The sequence below is a fragment of the Parasteatoda tepidariorum genome, chromosome 1 (genome assembly GCF_043381705.1).
Source record: "Parasteatoda tepidariorum isolate YZ-2023 chromosome 1, CAS_Ptep_4.0, whole genome shotgun sequence".
NCBI classification, from domain to species: Eukaryota; Metazoa; Arthropoda; class Arachnida; order Araneae; family Theridiidae; genus Parasteatoda; species Parasteatoda tepidariorum.
In genome coordinates, this window is record NC_092204.1 from 60776810 (window position 1) to 60800684 (window position 23875).

Sequence of the window (23875 nt, forward strand, 5' to 3'; positions counted from 1 at the left end):
TAACTGAAAAAACATATTTTTATTTAGTAATGAGTATGTTTTATATCAAAAAGCATATTTTATTGCTTTTTTATAGCTTCATTACTTCATTAAAATTTTTTAAGGTAATGCTTGTTAAGATGTTTGCTTAGACATTTTGTAGTTTAAAGATACAAATTATATTTATTATGTAGAGAAAACAATTTTTTTTTTTAATGTTTAGATTTAAAGGAAGAAAAAGGAACTTTCATTTATGATAATATTTATGATCAAAAACCTAAACCTTATATTTAAAATATGTTATCTCCTACTCGTATTTGTTCGGTTAGTTTTTTGTTGATATATTTTTTACGTAAGACACAGCGATAATTTATTTTAAATGATTTTTTTTTTAGAAAAAGATCGTACTTCTGACAATATCAATATTTTCGTATTATTTTTTTATTATTTGCTATTGGTTATAATCCTTCATCATAGTCCACCTAACGCTTTTGTATATTTAGCCAAAGTTTCCTATTATTTCTAGAGACTCCTTATTTTCTTCTCCTTGTTTGTGTGACCAACTTCTAAGTTTCAGACAGATAATTTTGTTTGAGAATTTTTTTATAATTTGAGAATTGTATTTTACTACAAGCTACATTTCACACATAATTTAAATAACGTTCAGGGGTAAAAGAAGAAGTGGTCACTTTTGTCCTCCCAAAAAGCTATTGCTATTCAGGAACTGAGGTACTTGCCATACACCTGGCAAATCCAGACATTATTTTATCGTCCGGTGCGTTCAAAAAGAAGCTTCAANAAAAAAAAAAAAAAAAAAAAAAAAAAAAAAAAAAAAAAAAAAAAAAAAAAAAGGAGCTTTAGACAAAATAAAGTGCCAAAAACTTTGTTGCCAAAGCGAACATACTTTTATCATCATTAAAATTATAAAAACGTAAATCGTTCGATTATGGGAAATAAAAAACTTAAGACTTAAAAGCTATTATCACACAAAAATAATTAAATAAATAAAACTGGAAGGTAAAATTGGAATTTCATTCGCACGAAATTAAAAAATTTCCCCCTCCTAAAAATAGTATCTTACGCCACCCTTAAAAACGTTTAAAACCACTTTTCTTTTGCAAGAATAAGGATATCCAGGTTAATAAACATAAATTTTATAGAAAAAACTCAAAAATTAGTGAGCCCTAAATTTTGAATGTACCTTTATCCACTGTGGTTGGGCCCCTGTTTTCAATATCAAATCACAAGCGAAATATTTGGCCTGCATATTTTAAACACCTGGCGACATTTATTCGTTAAATTTAACAGTATGTATAAGTGTTTGAAGTAAAACTTATCCAATTTTATACAGTAGGAAAAAAAGTGAATAATAATTCAGGTGTTTAGAGTAACACTACGGGGGAAAACATGCGGGAGGATTGTTGATAAAGTTGCTTTAAGATGTTCTGTAGTTTTATAATTTTTTATATTCAATTTCAAGAAGAAAATATTCGCTTAAGAACCGTTGAACCGTCATAAAAGAACTTTCTAATATGGGATAATAAAAAATAAAATAAAAATGAACGGGTTGTATATAATCAAAATGGATAATTCAGTGAAAGAATAAAAATAAAATCATAAATATTCTATTCATCGAACTCAAAACATCTGGTCGGTTTTATATACTTTCATGGAGTGAAAATTGTCACCTTTACAAAGACAGATCTGACTCTTTCCCGGTTTGCTTTGTTATATTTTTTCCAATGCATCACGTGTTTTCACTATTCAATCAAATGTATTGTAATTCAGGGATGCGGGCTATTGTAATGGAGAAATGTTTCCTGTGGTTCTTTTGTAGATGAGTAATTCTTCTTTTGGAGTGTGCTTCCCCAGGCCACGCTTGCAAATTTAGCAGTCCGATTTTACATTTTTCTAAGTAAAAAAAATTGAGTTGATATCAAGAGTAAAGTAAAAATTGGCGGGCTTTCCTCGGCAAAGTCAGGCGATGATTGGTTACATTCTTGGCGAGTTTCACATTCCAGCTGTCGGTGGAAATCCCCGCCCTCACTTTATCTGTCCAAGAAATGGCATTTCGCCTACGCGGTGTGAAAAGATGGAACATTTATCGCTATTCTTGGCTAACTCATATAATCACACAATCAAGCGGCGTATTTCATTATTCTATCTCTCTATTATATAATATTTTTTAATGGCAGAATAATTGTAAGAATGAATAAACATTGGACACGAAATAAAAAATTTTGAAATTATCTGGGGTGAGTTTTTGGAATTAAATAATTGAAAATAAAATGGGTATTCCTACTTTTCTTTTTACCTTAAATATGTTATTAAATGGAATAATAATAAAATTGTTAGAGCAATTTAAACAACTAAAAAATATCAGAGAATAATAAACATTCGATGCANTTTGGAAACGGAAATAAAAAATTTTGAAATTATCTGGGGTGAGTTTTTGGAATTAAATAATTGAAAATAAAATGAGTATTCATACTTTTCTTTTTACCTTAAATATGTTATTAACTGAAATAATAATAAAATTGTTAGAACAATTTAAACAACTAAAAAATATCAGAGAATAATAAACATTCGATGCAAAATAAAATTTTTATGAACTTTCGGAATAAAGAGCTTTGGAATGAAATAATTTGATGTAAATGAGTCTATATAATTTTTCTTTTACTTTTTAGTACGTTACTTAATAAAAGAATAACTATGTAATAGTACAATTAAAATTACGAAATAATAGTGAGGGTGAGAAATACATAGTAAAGGACATTAGACTTAAAATAATAAGTTTTTTTTTAACTATAATGAAAAGCTTTATTACTTATGGAATTCGACTTAAAATTATTTTGTAAAATATCTTTTGTTTTCTTCTTTGTATTTAATTTTAACAATAAGCGCGTTATTGGTAGCTAATTAGTAATTTTCAGCCTTTTATTAATTAAGAATAAAATTTCAGTGTTATTTATTAAAAAGAAAATTCTGAAGAAATGCATCTATTTTAAAAAAGTTTGGTGATGAATTATTGAATAATTTTCTGTTTATTTGTAATCTCATATTCTAAACAATTATTTAATTTACATTTTATTTTTAAATTTTGACATTTATGTGACAAAAGAAAGAACGCCTCACTGTCAGAGGTGACGGACCGATAGACTTTGTGTTGAAAAAAACCTTTAGGAGAGATCATTAAAACCTTTCCCGGGCGAACATCTGCCCAAGCGCCGAAAAAGTCAAATAAGGAAACACTAAAAAGTATCGAAACAAAAATTTAGCAAAAAAATAAGTAGATAAAAGTAGTAAAATGTGTTAAAAATATTTGTGTCAGGCTCATATTTAGAGAGCTCTTTTTGACGATACAACCTCATGTTGCAGTTAAAGTGCACTAAACACCATGCTATTAATGACTTAATTCTAGAGTTGAAAGTTAAATTAGAAAAAAAGTTATTTTTGAAAAAAAAAAACAAAAAAAAAACAAGCATATCTAACAAACAAACTTCTTCTCATCTTTTAAATAAAGATATCTAATTTTTATGATATAAAATTAAATGCAAGCTTAAACAAAAAGCATAATTGTTTATTTATTTAAAATAACTTTATGATTCATAATTAGTAAATTTGTTTTTGCACATAATTATATTAGTTGGGATCATTTTATTCACCAATACGTTTTTTCAAGACCCTAACAGAAGTGGCATTTCCGCACCAAGAAAATGACACTGACTTAAATTAATATCGTTTGTGAAAAATCAAGTACCTTTAATAACAATTTTGAAGTCAATGGTGTATATATATGTATATATATATATATATGCTTAAAAAACTGTTAATATAATTTTCATACTTATTAGATAATCTCTGTTGTTTACATTTATAACTCTGAGGATTGCCTAAACTGTTTTCAAATCTATACTGGAAAAATAGAAAATTTAACTATTAACAAATGTTTTTCCACACTGAATTGCATTAAAAAAGAACTTTTGCCAGTAAATTATAGTTCTCCCCATTGTTCTTAAGGAAGCTGTAATTTAAATATAACGTTGTTGTTATGTCGTCATTAATGACGTTGTTGTTATTGATAATTGACTAATTTAAACATAAAAAAATGAATGAAATTCTTTGTCATATGGTTATAATTGAGAAAAACAACGTTAAAATTCTCTTAAAGTTTATGTACTATATGCGAAATTAACGTTGTTTTTGCTTTACCAAAATATTAATACGTATACATTAAATAGGTTTGAAATTCTGAACTTTTTTAAAAAATATCCTCCATAATTAGGTATAGAATACTTTTCGCGTTATATTACTTTTAGGTTTACTGCTGATTTAAAAAAAAAAAAGTAATTATTAAATTTTTCGGTGTGAAATTTTTAGGAGTGTTATTATACTTATTATTTTCTAGAGATGCGTTTTTGAATTAAATTACGTAATATATTTACTTACACAAAAGATATTTTGTGCTCGTGATGGAAAATTTAAAGTTTAAAAAAAGAATCATAATTTTGAAAAAAAATGAGGATAACAAAAAAAAAATCCAATTTTTAAAAAAAAAATCCTATTTTAAAACTATAAATTCATATAAAAAAGCTAGCAGTTGTATTTTTTTAATAACAAATTTTTATTGTTTTTGAAATTCTTCCAAAGAAAGTATGTATTACGATTATCAATTTCAAGGATTGCTTGGCGACAGACATATATTTGGCGACAAATAGTTCTCTTGCATCTGCTCATCAACTTTGCGCATCGTACAAACCTAAACCGCGATAGTTTTCTTTCTCTTCTCTATCTTCTGCATTTTTCAGCTAACGTAAACGTATATTTGTTTTTACGTCGGATCATATGTGTCCGTAGTTGTTTTTATCCTTAGTTAATTAAATTCCTTTACTACCAGCCTGTGTTTTGTGACTTCTACCTGTTGACTTATACTCGCATCATTTTAGGATTACAAAAACAGAGTTCTCTTTTAATTGCGACAAAGAATGAAACCAAAACTCAGCTTATCGTAGGATAACAACACAGATAATGATTTACTGTGAATTCCTCGTGAAAGGTGTGTGATTGCTAGTGATGCCGAATATACCTCTCAATCGTAATACCATCACGCGGTTTTGTAATTCATACGCTATGATATTTGGACGTAGAGCGACGACCGCTGAAGCTGACGAACAGGTAAGTTGGATAGAATGACCCCAATTAACGCGAGTACTTTTCATTTATTATTATTGCTATACGCTTTGGTATGTTAATGATCGCTTTCCAAAGTGGTTATTTCATTCTCCTTTTCTCTAAACTGTGTGTGTGTACCGCTTATTAGTGTGCCACATCTCACCGCTTATACTTTACTCGTCTTAGATATGTGTTTTCGATGAAATAGAACTGCAGGTGTATGTAGTCGATTTTAATTTCTGTATTCTGAGTTAAGGTGCGAAATTTTTTTTTGAAAATAAATTGATTTAAAATTTTTTTAACCAGACATTTTTCTTTTAAACTTTAGGAAATAACTGGTTTGTTGGGAAAATGTTTTTGATGAAATAATTTCGAGAAATCTGCAAGTGCACGTTAGTAGTTGATTCTGGTTTTTGTGTTTTTATTGTTGAAGTGAGAAAACGTGATTGTATAAATATTTTGATTTTATTTTTAGCTCCCTTTAAAAAAAATTAAATAGTGTTATACTGGCTTTTTGGGATATAGCTCTTAAAACAAAATAGAAAATAATGCAAATTGTAGTTGATTCAGATTCCTGTGTTGAGAATTCCTGTGTTAAAAAAGTTATAAGCTGTTAATTTTCCTGTTCTGGAAATTTTATTCTCATTTCCTATTTACTTTACCTATTTGTTCCTATTTACTAACTTTCATAAGTTTTTAGTAAAGTGTTTTTGATAAAAAGTTTTAAGTTCATTGGGGATGTTATTGATAAATTGCCAAGAGTGTTGAAAGTTTGAAAGGCATATTCTGTGAATGTATTGAGTAGTTTTATGTTGTCAGATGTTCTTTAATGAAGTTAAACAGGACACTTGTTTTAGTGATGTATTTTGATAGAACTATATATAAAAATTTTAAAATGCATATGGTTTTGACTGTAGAAGGAGGAAGATACTGTAAAACATCAGATTTTCATTGATTACCTTTCTTAGTGTTTTGAAAAACCAAACTTATTACTAGTGAATAATTCTTGCTATGGGTGTTTTATATTTTTACAATTAAATTTGTTATGTTTAAAATAGTTATGTTTTAAATTAGTTAAATTAGAATTGTTACATGGGTATTGTTGAAATAATATTGATAAAGTTTTGTTTGGCTGAGTTCTTTGATAGTTTATTATCGAAAGGTAATGGGGATGAAATGGAAAAATATAATAGTTATCTATTAGGAATATTTAAGATAAATAAAAAACCAGCAGCTATAGAAAAACTGAAGTTTTAAATTTAGGTGAACAAAAAGAAAAATATAAATAGCAAAAAAAAAATTATCTTAATTCTTAAGACAAAACTTATGCAAAAAATTATATTTTTGAAAAAAAGTATACATAAAACATTAAAACAAAATTATCTTAATTCTTAAGACAAAACTAATGCAAAAAATTATATTTTTGAAAAAAAGTATACATAAAACATTAAAACAAAAAAAAAGTTGATCCCAAATGCTTTTGAAAAATCCGCAATATCATAAAAATGCCCACAAGAATAAAGATAATATACAAAAGCAAAACAGAAAAAATAAAAACTGATCTCAATTCTCAAAATAAAATTTTAAGGTTGAACATCTCAGTTTTCCTATTGTTATGTACTTTTCAAAAAAAGTGAAGAGAAAAGAATTAAGTCTAAAAGAAGCTCTTTTAATTGCAGTGTTTTAATAAAAACATTACTGAAAACCAAAGTTTTTTTTAAAAAAAAAAAGAAAACCTAGATAGGAGAATAAGAAAAATCATTCTTAATTTTTCAAAGAAATTAAAGAATAATTCTTAATTTTTCAAAGAAATTAAACACTAAAAATCTCGACCAAATGTTTACATATTTGTCATATTCTTAGAGAAGCGTTACGATAAAAGAATAACGTTCATTAGAATATCTCTACTAAAAGCTTTAAAAAATGCTGTATCATAATAAAAATGCTGTTAAAGATAAAAGTTAATAAAAAAAAAGAAAAGAGAAACTGAAAAAAAAAGTTCTTATTTCTTATAATATAACTTTAACATTGAAAATCACAGCTTTTTTGTTGCCGGTTATCTGTCTTACCATACAGAAAAAAAGTGATGGTAAAAGAATAAAACCTGCCATGAAATGCTCTGTTAAAATGCAGTAATATTATAAAAACTGCAAAAATGAAGGAATTTTTAAAAAAAAATCAATTCATAAAGCAAAAGTGTTGCAAAGACAATGAAATTGACTTGCCTGAATATAGTTAAAATAAAATCTGCAGTACAAAAACACATAAAGTAATCTAGTTTCAGTTTTTTCTTTGTCTTCCAGAACATAAATTTACTAGCATATGAATTATAAAACATAACTAATATGTGTTAAATCTATATCTGATAATGTATAGTAAAAATACTATTTTAGATTACTCTTTTATTTAATCTATTACAGAACAAGATGTGCATAGTAATATTTTCAATACCTATGCAATTGTAGTTATATTAAGGCTGCATATGATCTACTTTTATATGCCAAACTTTATTGCTTCAGGAAAATATAACCATATAATTTTATTACCTTCAATTTTATTTATTAGGTCTTTGCTGTGTTTAATTTTGTATTTGTAAATTCGTTTCTATTTTTTTCTAAATGTATTTAAAAAGAATAAATTTTTATCTTTCTTTTGCTATTATTTGTTCATTGTAATTAAACTACTAAATTTGGATTTGAATGTGAAAGTTTTTGGTATTCAAAACCAATTTTTTACCTAGCTTCTACTTACGTTATCTCATTCATTCTCTAAATAGCACAAGTATTTTTTACCCTCTGGTTTAATTAAATTCTGAATATTTAACAATATGACCTGGAGCTTTTTTCTCTTGGCAACTTCCGGTCTGCAGCCCGTGAGAAACTAAAAAAAAATTACAAAAAGGGACCAACTCGAAGGGTATAACTTGTATCCACCCCCGGGCAAACCTTTACATGCTTTTCTTTAAAAAAATTCATGTTTAAAAATAATTTGGCGTCATGGAAGAGATCATGATATGGAAATATCCGTCTGGAAAAAAAAAAAAAAAATACTGTTTGAATTGCTGTTGGTAGCACATGCTTTTTTCTTCATTATTTGTAAATATGAATAGATGTTTAATAATTTTTAAAAATATTTTTTTCTTCGTGTAAACCAAAAATTATATTGGTATAGTTGAATCATGTTTATTAAATAATGCATTATTTTACTTATAGCTAATAAGAATTTATAAGTTTCAAATTTCTTTATTCCACGTTTAATTTTTTAAAATATATTTTGAGAATAAAATAATAATAATCACACAATACACTTGCGTTATTTTTTCTGGACAAAGGTCTAATTTTTAATAAAGTCTTAACTATAAAAAATTAGAGCAATAGGAATACCTTAATGAATTATCCTATTTTTTTTAAAACTTTTGAATGATTTTTTCATGAAAAAAAGAGTTAATTTAAATTAATGATTTTTTTTAATAAAATAATTTGATTTAAATCATGCAAACTTCACATTTTTTGTAAAATATATGTTTTATCAAAAAGATTACTTATTATTATCCACACATTAACAAATTGTTTGAAGCTAAATATTTTATTCATGGTATAAGTAATTTTGTTAAGTCAATTTATTTTTGTTTCGAATGGAAACAAACATATCTGTGCAGTAGGATTTATTTTCTTACTATGTTTACAGTTACCAATAAATTGATTTCGAAAAATCTTTTATGTATTCAGTAGGTATAAAGTATATATTTTATGAAGAAAATAAAAAATTTTGGTATTAATTTAAATTAATAAAAATTAATTTATGCCTCAATTTTTTTTAAAAAAATACTTTACCTATTTATTTTTGAAAATTTGAGGAATAATGTCTGCCTATATCTCAGAATGACGTCGGGAAAAAAATTATGTAATTCTGAAATTTTGGATAATCTTTTTAATTTTGCTAAACAAAATAAATTTTTCTAATGATATAGTTCAAAGATGAAAAGATTGTCAGCTAATTTTATACATAGCATATTTGTATTATATATACGGTATATTATTTTAACGCATTGTATTATTTTTAGTTATATATTTTTTCTAATTCTAGTGGAAAGGTGAAAAATGCCTTAGTACAATGCGCCAGTCTTTTCATAGGGCTTTGACTACCTGTAAGGCCCCTTTGCCTCCAGGGAAGAAGTACGTTGCCGTCCAGTTTCTGACCAAAGAGCTTCTTTTTTATGTTGTGGATGTAAGTATTATGTTTATATGAAGTTTTTATTAAATACTTAATGTTTTCATTAAATATGTATTTTATAAGTCAATAAAGGTAAACTGTCATGTTTAACAGCCATCAAACAGAAATACCAAGGATCCTAAAGAGTATAAATTGTTTTACTGTAGTATTTCATTTTAGCCTATTCAAAAATGTAACAAATAATCAAATTTTTATTTTGGTAAAAACTTCTCTTTTTAATCAATAAAACTTTAAAAAAGTTTTAAAATATATTCAACTTTTTAGAATTAATATTGTTTTATGATTGATTAATAAATATTATTTGATGTAAGTAAGAATATAATAGTGTACGAATTATTTCTATAAAGTGTTTTTAAACTTCAGACAGCTTACCACTTTAACCAATAAGGTGAAAAAATTTATTAATAAGCTTTTATCTTTTCTCAATATAAGAAAAAAATATTTAATTGCTGATGTAACTTGAACTGCATTTAAATGATAAAGAATTTAAAAAAAAAAATGATAAAGGCAAATACTAATTACTCTAAAATTAGCCAATATTATTCTACATTGCAAAGAAAATGGAAATGAAATTAATAGAAAAAGTTGCATAATATCTTATAATATGAAAGATATTGAATTCAATTTTTGCATTTTCAAATTCAATACCGTATATTCCGGCGTATAACGCGCACTTTTAATACAAAAAATAACATTGGAATCTACGGGTGCTCGTTATGCGCCGAAATATACGGTAATTTAACTTTTTTTCATTTTGTTTGATGTTTCTGTTATGAAAGAGTTTTGGATAACATATGTTTATATCTTTTTGCTACAGGCTAAAGGAAAAGGGCAAGAAGTTTTTGATGAAGCAAGCAAGCACCTGGGCCTTATTGATGCTGAGTTGTTTGGATTGGCATTTTACCAAGGTTTAAAAATTTTTAGTAATTTCTATTATATGTTCAATGATTCGAAAAAATATCTTATTTTTCTTGTTAACTTATTCATTTACAACCTTATTCACTATTTAAAAAATTAGAACTTCGAATTTAATAGAGTTGCAATATTTGACAAAAGTGGCACTAATAAAAAACTGCCAAATATCTGGTGTAGGCACATAACATCAACGTTACATGCATTCTAAATGCATGTAAAGCATGCATGCAAATGTTAAATGCATTCTAAATGTGAAAGTCCTTACATTTTCATATCCTTGAATTTAAAATGAAATAATTTTGCTGTAAACCTCCTGTTAGGTTGCACCTTGCATTACTGCTTGTCAAGTCTGCCCTTCCCCCATTAATGACATATCTAATCTATAATTGTCAGTATAAACAAATTGTCAGTAAAAAGCATTAGTGAAATTGGTAATTTAATTAAGATATATTTTGTTCAAGAGTTAAGTTTTAAAGTTTATTTATTAAATGTATATTATTATTTTATTTGAATTTATTATGCTGAATTGTTTTATGGTGAATTTGTTCTATGCTGAATCATTTAATTTATGTTCTTCATATTAATTATTTGAAGAACTAATTTTTAGCTATTAAAGACTAATTTTTTTCTTGTCTTACACAACAATTATTTTGTTTTTGTTTATAAATATTGAATTTTTATTGAATTAAATTTTTCATCAGTTTCTTATTTATGTTTAAATATATTCGACAGTCTATACAATTAGATACCAATAAATTCTTTCACAATAATTTTTTTCAAATTATTATACAACAGCAATAATTTATTTATTTTTAGATGGTGAATACATATTTATTGACTTGAATTTAAAAGTGTCAAAATATGCAGTAAGAAGCTGGAAAACTCATAGCAATGTGAGTACACTAAATATAATCTAAATTATAATAAAATGTGTTTACCTTTTTTTAAAAAATTACTTATTTTCTACATTATGTTAATCATTATAATATGACTGGATTGTATCTGTCTTAATTATGATCAATTTTTAAAAATAAAAATATATTTAGCTAATGATATAGCTAATATATGATTTTATATAGTTTTAAAGATATTTCAGTATTACGTTAATATAATAATATTGCTCCTTCGTAATAGTTTTATAAGTAAAACTTAGATTTTTTATCTTCTCATTATATCTTAGAGCAGTGGTTTCCAAATGGTGTTTTTGTATTACCCCAAGATTCTGCGGTAAAATTGGGATTCCAAGAGTTATAAATTTTTTAAATTTGTTATTTCATTGTTTGTGGTTGCGACAAGTTAGTAGTATAAATAAAATTTGATTATGATGTTTAAAATTCATTATATAATATAAAATTACTTTTTAGTGCAATTTATTTAAGATTCTGAACTTCAGTTATTTTAATTTCTTAAGAAATTCCTGGATTCTCTTATACCTAAAATCCTTAATAAAGAAATCCTAATTTAAATCCTTTCCTTAAAAATGACATATTTAATAGCTTGGAAATTAACGCTATTATTTAAACTAGAATTTAACTGCAATTATATACTGTTTAAAAATTGCATCAATATTTTATATATCTTTTAGAAAAAGTGTTACTTCTATTTCTTTCTCTTGAATTAGCAGAAACCTATTTTTCTAAAGTATTATATTAAGTATATTATTAAAACTGTAGTATGGTGAATAGTTATAAAAACCTTTCTATATATGCACATACATTTGAGCGTAGAAATGTTAATTATTGAAAATTTATTTCAGGGCATTGGAGGAGATGGACATCCACTCTTAATATTGCATATGAGAATAAAGTATTACGTAGATTGCCATCTATTAATCAAGTAAATATTCATCTTTGTTGAATGTTGTTTTAATGATTATGCATTTCAGTGTAAGATGAATCAAAGCATAAATCTTTTTATTGAATTTACTAAATTTTCTAAATTGTATTTTTATTTGTTGTAATGCTAAAAAGAGCTTTTAAAAAAAAATAGTGTGATTAAAAGTTAAAGAAGTGAGTAATAAATCTTTTTTGATGTATTGTAGTTTTAGCTAAAAATTCTAAATTTTAAATGACGTGTATTTTTCACACTTAAATTTTTGAAAAGTAATACGTGGAAGTGAAACTCACTTCAGATTGTTAAAATAATTTTTATTACTTAGAAAATAAATGTTATATTTAGTTAATTTTATAATTTCTATTTGCTAAATTTTGTTCTTCCTAATTTGAATAGTTTTTTTTTGTATTTGAAATTAAATTCATTGAATTTGTCGAAAATATGTGTTTTTTTTCTTCTTTTTGTTGAAAAGATGTTTTATTTAAAAAAAATTTCATAAAAGATCATACTGATTTTTTTTAAATAAATTTTTTCATAATTATAAAAAGTTAGCTAATATTCTAAATTTTCAAAAAATTTCAAATATTTTTTGTTATTTTGGAAAGAAATATTTTAGCTTTCCTTAGTTAAACTTAGTGAAACAAATAATGTTATTTTTATTATTTAATTACTTTACATTTCTAAATAGTGCAGAACAGTTTGAAGAAATTTAATGAAAATAACTCACTACACTACAATCTAGGAAAAAAGTAGTGACTACAGTAATTTCAATAATTTAGCTCACTACTTCCGACCATAGATTTCAATCAATTGGTTGTTATTCAATATTTTAAATTTTATTTCTGATCTCAAAGAGTTGATCCCCTTACTTGTTTAATATCTTTATGTATTAATAAAAATTTTTTCCTTTGTTTAATATTGTATTGATAACAATTTTTTCCTTTTCCATAGTGAGAAAGTTGTCCGTCACCATTATTACTTGCAATTAAGAGAGAATGTGAAAAACTACTCACAACCTCTTAGTGAAGAAAAGTCCTTTGTGTTGGCTGCTTTAGCTCTTCAAGCTGATCTTGGGAATTTTAGTGAAGAAAAGCACAAAAATCGTTATTTTGAAATTGGAAATTATTTTCCACCATGGGTAAGACTTAACTATTAATAAGTTATTATTGTTGTGGTTATAAATAAGAAATAGTAGTTACAAATAATGCACTATTATTTATAACTAGTGAGATTTTTGTGTACTGTTAGTGTATTTAGAAAGATTGTTTTTTATAATACACAAATGAGTTGAATATGCAAAAAAGGAAAAAAAAAAGTTAACATATAGTTCTAGAAATATATTTTAGATTTACAAATTGATTATTAAATTGGCAAAATTTTTTTTCTTTTATTTATTTATAAATATTTTGATTTATTAAAATTTTTTAAAGGTGTCCTCTCTAAAATATTTGGTCTTGTATATAACTAACACAAGTGTGCATAAATATGCTATTCTAAATATATGTCAATTTAGATTTCATATCTTTAATTGTGTGCTTAATCTTATTCTTGTATAATACAAATTATATTTTTACTATTTCACTTGAATGTTTAAATTATTAGCTTATAATTTTGTTCTTATTAGTATTTTCAATATGTTTACGATTGATATTATATGAAAGTTTAATGTTTTTCAGAATTCTTTTAAGTTAATTGTATGAATAAATATATTCAATTATGTTTTTATGTTATGTTTTTATTTAAAATTTGGGCGTTTACAGAAAAGACTTGTTAATTTTATTATTTTCACTTGACTACGGTTTTAATAAGACCTGAAACTTATACAATTTTAAAAAACAATTGTACTTACTAATTAAGATGGCTTTGAATTCAGAATTACACGCAATTAATGTTGTTTTTTTTAATTGAGAAAAAACTTTTATAATATACATACTTAAAAAAATAATTATTACATTAGAGTAATATGAATTTAATGTATATTTTTTTATAGATTCAAATTTTTTTCAACTTTTTTAATCTTTAAATTATTCCCCTAAAATCTTAAAAAACAAATAGAATCGTAAGTAAGAGGTCAAATGCATTGTGTTGTTCAATCGAAAACAATTAGTTATTTATCAAGTTATTCCTGTTACATTAACTGGTAGTTACTACAGTTTAATAGATTTTTTAAAATTGTATTGAAATATGTGTTTCTTTATATTTCAATAGTTTTACATTCAGTTTTTATTTTTCCGGTGTTCTTACATTTTTAGTTAGAACTTACTTCTAAGATGTAATCTCTTTATTACAGATTATAAAGAAGATAGGGGAAGAGTTTATAATCAAGAATATTCCTGCTCTACATAAAGATAATGCTGGATTGAGTCGAGGGGAAGCCCAAGTTGGTTATATAAAAGAAGCCTCTGATGTAACTGCACCTCATAACTTGCATTTCTATAAAATGAGAAGAAAAAAGGGAAAAGTTATTTGCCAGGTTTTTCTTGGTATCAGTGACAGTGGAATTCATATCTATGAGGTGATTAGATTTTATTAAAATTGAAATTAATATTGTTGNAGGGCATTTTTCAGAAAATTCAGGATTTTTATTCTCATCACGCTTCATTAGATGGCACCATCTTTTCCTTATCTCAGCTTTTCTTGGCACATCAAAAAATATCTTTTCAGGAGCTGTGGAAGTTGTGTTAGTACACATAGGCACTATACAGTACTTATATTTACTTGATGAAGACATCAAACAGCAATACACTTCGATCTTAAAATATATTTTTAAAAAAACAAACGACGTTCAACTAGGCACGTAAACAAGCGTTAAATCACCAAGAAGAAAAAGTGTAAACAAACGCGAGTCAGGCTCGAATGGCGTCACTTTCTTAAAAGTCACGTGACTTCCTTTTTAAACTGAAAACGAAAATACACGATTTTTAATTGCTCTTAATTAAAAAAGTAGCATTTTTTGGGAGGTAAAAAGATGTTTTTCAGGACTTTTCCATCATTCTGAATTCATTAAGAACATAAAAAAAATTGACTGCAATTGTCCATTTACAAACCTGTCTTGCTTATCTATCTGTTATAAATATAGTTTGAATCTAAATAATTAAATGGAATGAAGCCATTAGATTACCTCTATTTTTGGTCAAGTTTTGTTTAATTTTGTATGTTTCCTTTGAAATATTTTATTAGCCTAGGTTTAAGAAAGTTCCTTTGTGGTAAATTAAACATAATTGCATTTTTTGAACAAGATAATATTTATAAAATATCATTCTTAAAGAATCTGACATTAATATGTTGTGGGAAGTTCTAATTAAAGTAACCAAGTTGTTTTCAGAAGTAGAGAAACTTGTTATTTCCTATAGGAAATATTTTTTAATTTTTTTTTTATAAAAATTAAATTATTGACCAGTTTTTAAAAGCTGAAATTAAGAAATGTTTAAACAAAGAAAGTGTCATTTTAGTGAGGTATAAATGAAAAGTATCATGAAAATAAAGTAACTGTAGAGAAAGTTATCAAAAGAAATTACAGTCCATTATTGAGATCAATTTGCAATAAACATGATTAATCAAATATTGCTAACTTAAAAGAAAAATTCCCAATCACATATATTAAAAGAAAAATTTGCAATTAAAGGATTGTACAAACATTCTTTAAATAGTAGTTAATTTAAAGTAAATCCTTTAAGTAAAATAGTAAATTTTTATAGCTGCAAATGACAGCTAACTTGTCTAAAAGTAGAACTTTTTTAAGTGAAATTAAGCTCATAACATTTTAGTTAACAGATGAGCCATCCAGTTTATCGGTATGTGTATTGTAAACATAAGCAATTAGTTTGCATAAGTGAAAGATAAAAGTTTTGACCCACTAGTTGTTGCATTGAATTTTCAGTTATGTATATTTCGCTTGATAACTACTATTTTAAAATGCTTCTTTTCATGTGTATTTTATTTGTGTGATTAATTTTTGTTTTTATTACTGTTTTTACAGAAAAAGAAATTTGAAATTCTTTCTGAGGGTAGCCCTGACTATCGCAGATTTACTTATTTTGTACAAAGTGAAGAATTAGCGAAACATTTGTTATGGATTTGTAGAACAACCCACCATTTCCATATGGCTAATCAAGGGAGAGTTGCAGATTTGAAAAAGCTAGAACTTGATGGTAATTTCAATTCATGTAATCTCCAATGAAATGTACTAGAAAAAACTATTTTTATTTGATAGTGTGTTGTTTTGTTTTTGGTAAAGAAAATGTAGTATAACTCAGCTTTGCTGACCTGCCAGATTGTCTTACAGTGTCTTATAGTTATTAATTGTGACTGCCCCTTGTTTTTTCCAGTGATTAGAACAAAGGAGTTTTATTATTTTAAGAACATGTGAACACTGTGGTTGTTACTCGTAATATGTAGAGAAAACGCAGTGAAATTTTTTTGCAGTTTTGAGTGGCAACGCTGATAGTATTATATTTTCTTACATTTAAATTAATGTGCATTACATTCTTACAATTAAAAACTTATGTGCATTATATTTTATTTTTAGCTCAATGTATGTGCAATGACTAATTTTCCTTCAGTGCAAGTTATTTTTAAAAAATGTCAGAAATATTATTTAAATGACATTTTTGCTAATACATTAAATATTTCTACTATTTCCCATGATGAAGTACTTAGTATTTTTTAAAATTATTTATAATTTTTTTAAATTTAAATGTTAGTTTTTTTGAATGATATTTAATTTTTTATTGTGTTTCATAGGTGGAAAACCATATAGAGAAGCTTATATATACACCGACAAGTACGATCAAGCTCAAGAGAAAAAGCAGAATACTATACCCAGATGTAGATCAAAATCTAAAATTGAAAATTCTACTATCAATTTGAATGGAATTGATGTGACTGTTGATAACAGCCAGAAGTCTAATGCCATGAAAATGACAGGAGTATCCTGGACTAACGAGAATGGTTTGAATGGTATGTTCTCAAAATTTATTTCTTCCTTTTTTTTTAAAAAAAAATCTGTTTGACGTTTTTTTTTTTGTACTTATATTTTATTTCAGCTGAGGAGTTGTTTGTGTATATACTATATTTATTTCCAATATGCAGAGATGATTCTGCTCTGGAAAAAATCCGGATTTCCAGATTTTTCGCTAACTACGATCCGGAAATCCGAAGTTCAGAAGTTTACAGAAATCATCGATCACATTTATGTATAAATATTCTTCTATATTTTATTTAAAAGTATTAAAACTGGAATTTATACTTGCCATCTCTTTCATTTGTAAATATTTTTTCTGGTAGAATAATAAATGTGATTAGAGATAAAAGTAAGCTAAATACATGATTATTAATTTAAATTATGCTGCATATAATTTATATAGAATTTCACTTTGTGAAAATATCAACGATTTAAATTTATAAAGACATTAATTTCTTGAAATGCGTCATTAATGATTTTACTCAGGAAATTTTCAGGATTTCTTAATTGGGCACCCCTGAATATGTAATGAATCCATTCAAATTTTAATTGATCTTAAAATAAAGAAATTGTTTTTATTATCGGGTGTTCTAGAAGGACTAATGATACAATTAAATGAAAACTGAAATAAATAGAAATAAGTTTATTTACATACAAGAGTTGTGGCAATCACAAATAAGAGTTAATTCTCACCCACTTTAAAAATAAGTTTTTAAGTTGAATAACAGATTGTGCTGATTAGATTGTGTTGTAGATATTAAGAAATATCTGCAATTTGCAGATATAATCTAGCACAATCTGTGCTAGGTGGAAATACATCAGTTGAAATTGTATAACATAAAAAACAAACAAACATAGTTATATAGTTTTTTTCAGTCAACAGTCACTAATATATATAAGCCGGGTGCAAATATATGAGTTAAAATTGTATAACACACAGCATAAACCTGGTTATACAGTTTTTCCAGTCAGTAATACCATTTGTTAGCAAGCTAATTAGATCATTTGGAAACCTGGCAAGAATAAATGCCATTATTTCTAAAAAATCATTCTCCAAATGGCTCAATTTTACTTCTTAAAAATTTTTTAATTGGTTTTTCATATTGTCAGTCAGTTTTGGGACACCAAGTACATTTTTCATAGAGTTATTATTTTAAATTTGTTTATACATAGATATTTATTAGCTTTTATTATTTTATTTTAATATGAATTCTTAAATGTAAATGACAAACATCAAAGTTTATGTGCAAAGATTTTTTTTAATTCTGAGCATTAGTTCTAGTTTTTTCCAACCTTGAAGCTGTAGGCTTTCCTGTGTCAAAAAACTGGTTTTTCCTATGTTATTCAAACAGAAAGTAGTCTGTAGATAGGAAATTCTGTAAAAATTTGCCCGAGTACTTGCTTGGAGGGAGATATGCATTCAAGCATAAATGTTCTTGGATAAATTTGTTTTCATTAATAAGCATGTTACATTCCTTACATAATTTCATAAAAATTGCTTTCTTTTTCAGGTGTTAAACTGGATGACTTAAGCACAACTCAACATCATTCTATGGAAGTTCTGCCTTTACTTAATGGAAGTAAATTTTCAAGTGATCTCAAGTACAAAAGTCAGAGTATACCATGTTTTACAGATCATTCTCTAGCTCCTTATTCTGAACCAGGTGAATTTCTTTTTATATTTTTTAAAATTTTTATTTTGTATTTTTTAAAATTTTTTTTAATATTTAATAACATAATTCACTATTATTACTGTGATAAAGTAGTTGTAGCTAACTGTGCAAAAATTTTAGTTTTTTTTTTACCATTGTAATAGGTGTTTCCTAGGATTCAATAGTTCTAATTTATACTCAATGAAATTTCATTAACTGGCACATTAGTACCTTATTTATATTGTTACATATGGTACTTATTACTTTAATTATTGATGTCTATTAACCTTTGTTTTAAAGCAAATCTCTCAAATATTTGCTAATTAAGTAAGGTTTAATGGACCTTTTTATTTTAAACAAGAGCTTAGGCTGTTGGTGTGAAACGTCCTTTCGTAATTGTTCTGTTAACCAAGAATTTTGCAATGAATAGAATTCAATTTTCTATTCTAACTGCATTTTTATTTTTCAGGGCATAATATTAATTCTAATCAGATGTGGAGCCCTTCCTCCAAAACTGGGACAGCAATAACTACACCTTCTTCTACATTAATGTCAAGGAGTAGCTGTACATCAAATACGGACAGTAATTGTAGCTCCTTGTCATTAACTAGTGGCTCAACCCTGAAGGTTGGCAGTCTTACATCTAAGTGCTCAAATGATGGTAATCGATGGGTAAAATGTGATTCTTTTGAAGAACTTCCTGTTAAAAACTCTACTGAAAATATCCCTCAGAAGTTATGTATATCCACTTTTGTGGATAAGCATGTGCGTACAGCCAGTGTATATAATGCAGTGACTCCCCAGAGATCGAATATTGTCAAATCTTTTCCAGCTACCTCAGGGATGTATAATTTCCCCAATAATGCTCAACCAAGTCTTACAAATGCCACCTCATTACTCATTATTCCTACCACAGATAAACCTACTGATGTTAGGCGAACTCCATCGTTCAATGTGTGTTCTGATTCTGTTCAAAACAAACATTTAATGAAGTCTCCTTATAAAGTGAAAGCAAAGACAACAGTCACTAAACGAACTCCTTCGTTTAACGCTCATGCGGTAGATTCTCCTTCTAAAACTCCTTCTTATGCTTCCTTATCTCTAGAACCTCCCGTTAGTATGAAAAAGATTGATGTCAAAAGAACTCCATCTTTAAACTTGTGTGCAGTTCAGCCTGATATGAAATCTGAAACATTGAACCAAACTCATTTACATTTACAAACTAGTGCTCAACATCGCAGGTATACTGTGAATGCTCAAACCCCTCACTCGAGAGCAGTTACCAGGATAGGTGTGTCTTCTCTCAACCGAGACCAAAGACTTCCTTTAACCCTCTACAATGACAGGCAAATAATTGCATGTGGCTCTGAGCCTAATCTATACATACCTGTTAATGAAAGGAGTCCAACTAGGAAGCTGGGATACTGTGATGTTTCTAAGTCGCAATATCTTCAAAGGCATCTAAACAGTCGCAGTGAAATGAACCTTAATGTGATAGACTATGCTCAACAGAATCAAAATGGTTTAATTTCTCCACATGGAGAAGCGGTTCGATATGATTACGACTTCAGGAATAGGCAGTTATCTTTGCCTGATGTTTGTAGTGATATTTTAGAAGCAGATTTTCCATGCATCCCACCTCCTCCAGCTTACAGAAATGATATTGTGAATGGTGGATCTGTTGCTCAACTTCCAAATTTGGAATTTATAGTTTCTTCTAATACTAATATGGTATGTATGTTTGTTGGCATATGAATTTTTTCTACAAATCCTTAAAAAACTGTATTAATCATGTTCTTGCAAAAAGTTCCTTGTATAGCAGTAGTTTTTATTTATTTATTGATATAATCTTATTAATTATAAATTCTTAGAAAATATTTATATCTTTGCAGGGTTAGTGTGGTGTGGCTAAATCAAAAAGGGGGGTGACTAACATTAAGTCAAATTAATCTAATCGATCATGCTGACTATTTTCCATTTTAATAGCTAATTATTGCGATCAAGATTCAGTGTTATTGATGAAGTCAAAAGCCATTGCACTTTATTTAATATATTCCTTGCATCTTGGAAAAACTTATGTTTTGGCAATTTGAATGATAATAAACTAAATGAATTGTTATGTAATCCAGGCTTGATCAGATTAAGACAAACTATGAAAATAAAAGATAAAACTAAACCATAAAAAATTAACTGTTACAAAGTTGATTATCAGTAAAATTGATGGATTCTGTATGATGAGAATTGGAATTTTTTGTCTCAACAAAACTAAATTATAAAAATTGATAATGATGATATAATATTAATTAATCTGTTACGCAGAATATGCATATTTTTTACTGGTTCTTTGATAATATATAACTTTTTTATTCTAAATAACTTATACAACTGATAAGGTCAAACTTTTGGCCTTTTTTTTAAAAAAAAAATGGAGTTGCCTATTTTTTTTCAACTCAAACATGTTATTTGTCAATTAAATTTTTATTTAATCAATATAGTTAGGAAGTATCACGCTGGTTTGAATCTGTTAGTTGGAATATATTTAACTGTATCTTTATTTAGAATATATTCCGATTCTGCTTTTATATCTATTTTTCTTTTTAATATTACTGCATTAAGAAATAATATTTCAATTTCTGTTAATTCAGTTCTGTGACATCGAATTATACCAAACTATAATACATGTTGCAAAAGTCCCCTTTTGACTTTATTTTGCTTTAACAAAGAAAAGAAAAATTTATTCTAAACAATTCTTGAGTTAACTGGAAAACTTTTGTAAGGCAGCATTTTTTTTCTCTTCACAATAAATCATTTTTTATAGCTAATATTTTTATTTTATTCGACCTGGAAGCTGCCTGAAAATCTCCCAAACTTCATTTGTGTAAATTTACATATTCTGGGTATATGATTACTTATCATTGATAGGTTAGTGCTAATGATAAGTAATCACACGAAATTAAAATATTTTAAAATAAATTTAACTAGTGTTAGAATAAGAATTCTTTTTGAAAAACTTAGTCTGCCACCTTTACTATGATATCCAAGATTCTTTAACCATGTATTTTTGAGCTAAATTTAAAAATAATTCTGTATATTAAATAAATTTTTTTTGTGACAAATTTTTAGAATTTTTTTTTTTTTTTTTTAAATCTTAAAAATGCTATAAAGCATCTATAAATTGTAAAAATTCTGTAGTTTGATCATTTAGTAAATTATTTTTATTCTTTATGTTTCAGCATAACAATTCTGTATTGAATTCAAATATCTCTCAATTAACTGAGAAAAGGAAAGAATTACGAAAAAGTCCTACTCGGCCAGACGTGCTAGACATTCATCAACTGCGCCAAAGAAGCCGGGATTTGGATCTGCCTCTCATATCTGCCCTGTGTAACGACCGATCTTTACTAATGCTCCCTAAAACTGTTCCTACCTGTTCAAGACAAAGGCATTTAGGCACAAAGGATCCTATGCGATTCAACCGCACTACTTCCCTGCCAAATGGCGATGGCATGGATACATTTTTAGTAAATGCAGGTCGTCCTATGAGCTGGCATGTTGATGCAAGCCATGTACCTCAGTGGACGCAAGTGACAAAACCATGTTCTGCTTCTTGGGACAACACTATCACTTCCTACTCACCTCAAAACACAATAGAATCTCCGTTACCATCATCCCTTCCACCTACAATATTAACATCATTTGTAAATACACCAGTTAAGCAATACAGGTATACCAGAGATAGGAGTAACTCTTCCGATAGTTATAGGTATGATAAGAATCAAATGATACCAACAAAACTGTTGTCTGGACCTCTGGGTGGCATTCAAAATACTAGATTATATCCAAAAGGGTTATCCTCCTGATGCCTTATCCTTGAATACAAGATATATTTTGCTCAATTTTATTATCATTTGTATGTATGTATATTGAAAGATGTGTATATTTTTTTATTATAGAAATTTTCACTGTGTGAAAGTAATTTCATTATAATATTTATAAAAATAATTAAAAAAAAGTGCTCCATGAATTTTAATTTAACTGCCATTGGATTTTTCAAAATTTAATATTGATTTTTATTTTCTCTATAAAAATAATAAAACTTGCATCCGTGATTGTATTTAATGTCATTTAAATTATAAATCTGTCGGTTTTACTTTGAATCTTAGTGCAATGAAATTTTCTGATAATTAGTTTTTGTAAATTTAATATTCTGTAATTTTGAAACTAAATTTAAATCACAGACATTTGAACTTCTGAAGTAGTCATTTATTATAAACAAGATTCGCTTGATAAAATTTTTTAATTTGTTAGTCATATCTTCACTTTATTTTTTAAAAGGAATAAAGTTATGTATGCTTGAATTAAAAGTGAAACCTTTCCTTTTCTAATCACTCTTTTTACATTAAGATTAATAGGCAATTTTAAAAGAGTTAAATTTATTTATTGTTTTTTTTTGGTATGCATTTTGTGGGAAAAATTTTAATGTCTTAACTAAAAGCTTGTGTTAAGATAAATATAAATATTACGAGCCCAATATAAATTTTAAGATTTTTCGAGGTCTTGTTCTAATTTTATCTAGTCTATGTAGACTTGTGTAGAGCTGTACAATCTGAAACATATATTTTTAAAATTTATTTTATGAAATGCTTAGCAATATAATTATGATAATTTTTCATGAGCATTTATACTTTTGAAAATAACGTTTTCTGAATAATGGTTACTTTTAGAATTGTGAGTTTTAACATCCAGTCATTGTATATAGTAATTTTATTTAAATATCCTTTGTTTATAGTATTTGTCTAATAAATTTTTTATATTATTTTCTAAGTAGTCTTATGTTTCACTGACTTCTATGTTTTAAACATGCACCTGTGTTTATAATTTGTGGATTAACCCTATGTTAATATTTCTTCTAATAGTGGGGAATATTAAGGCCCACCTCGTGCTGCCATGCCCTTAAACAATTTTTTTTTACTCATTGACATTTATCGAATAGTAATATTATTGCAAAGAATAGCAATGTAATAATAATAGTGATTAATAATAATAATTATTAATTATTATTATATTGCTTATTACTCATTGAACATGATTTATCTTTGAGTTCAAGTGGGGTTATGTGCGTGGTAAC

General features: G+C 26.5%; 1 protein-coding gene across 1 annotated transcript; it reads left to right on the plus strand.

Annotated features, from left to right (window-relative positions):
- The first annotated feature begins 4723 nt into the window (after window positions 1-4723).
- On the plus strand, window positions 4724-23571 carry LOC107452647 (FERM domain containing expanded). The gene is given in 12 exon segments (XM_071180999.1): window positions 4724-5154; window positions 9238-9378; window positions 10202-10292; window positions 11116-11192; window positions 12056-12135; window positions 13084-13270; window positions 14423-14655; window positions 16039-16283; window positions 16876-17091; window positions 18607-18759; window positions 19217-20478; window positions 21981-23571. Coding segments are annotated over 12 exon segments (3414 nt in total). The 5' UTR covers window positions 4724-5052; the 3' UTR covers window positions 22608-23571.
- The last annotated feature ends 304 nt before the right edge of the window (window positions 23572-23875 follow it).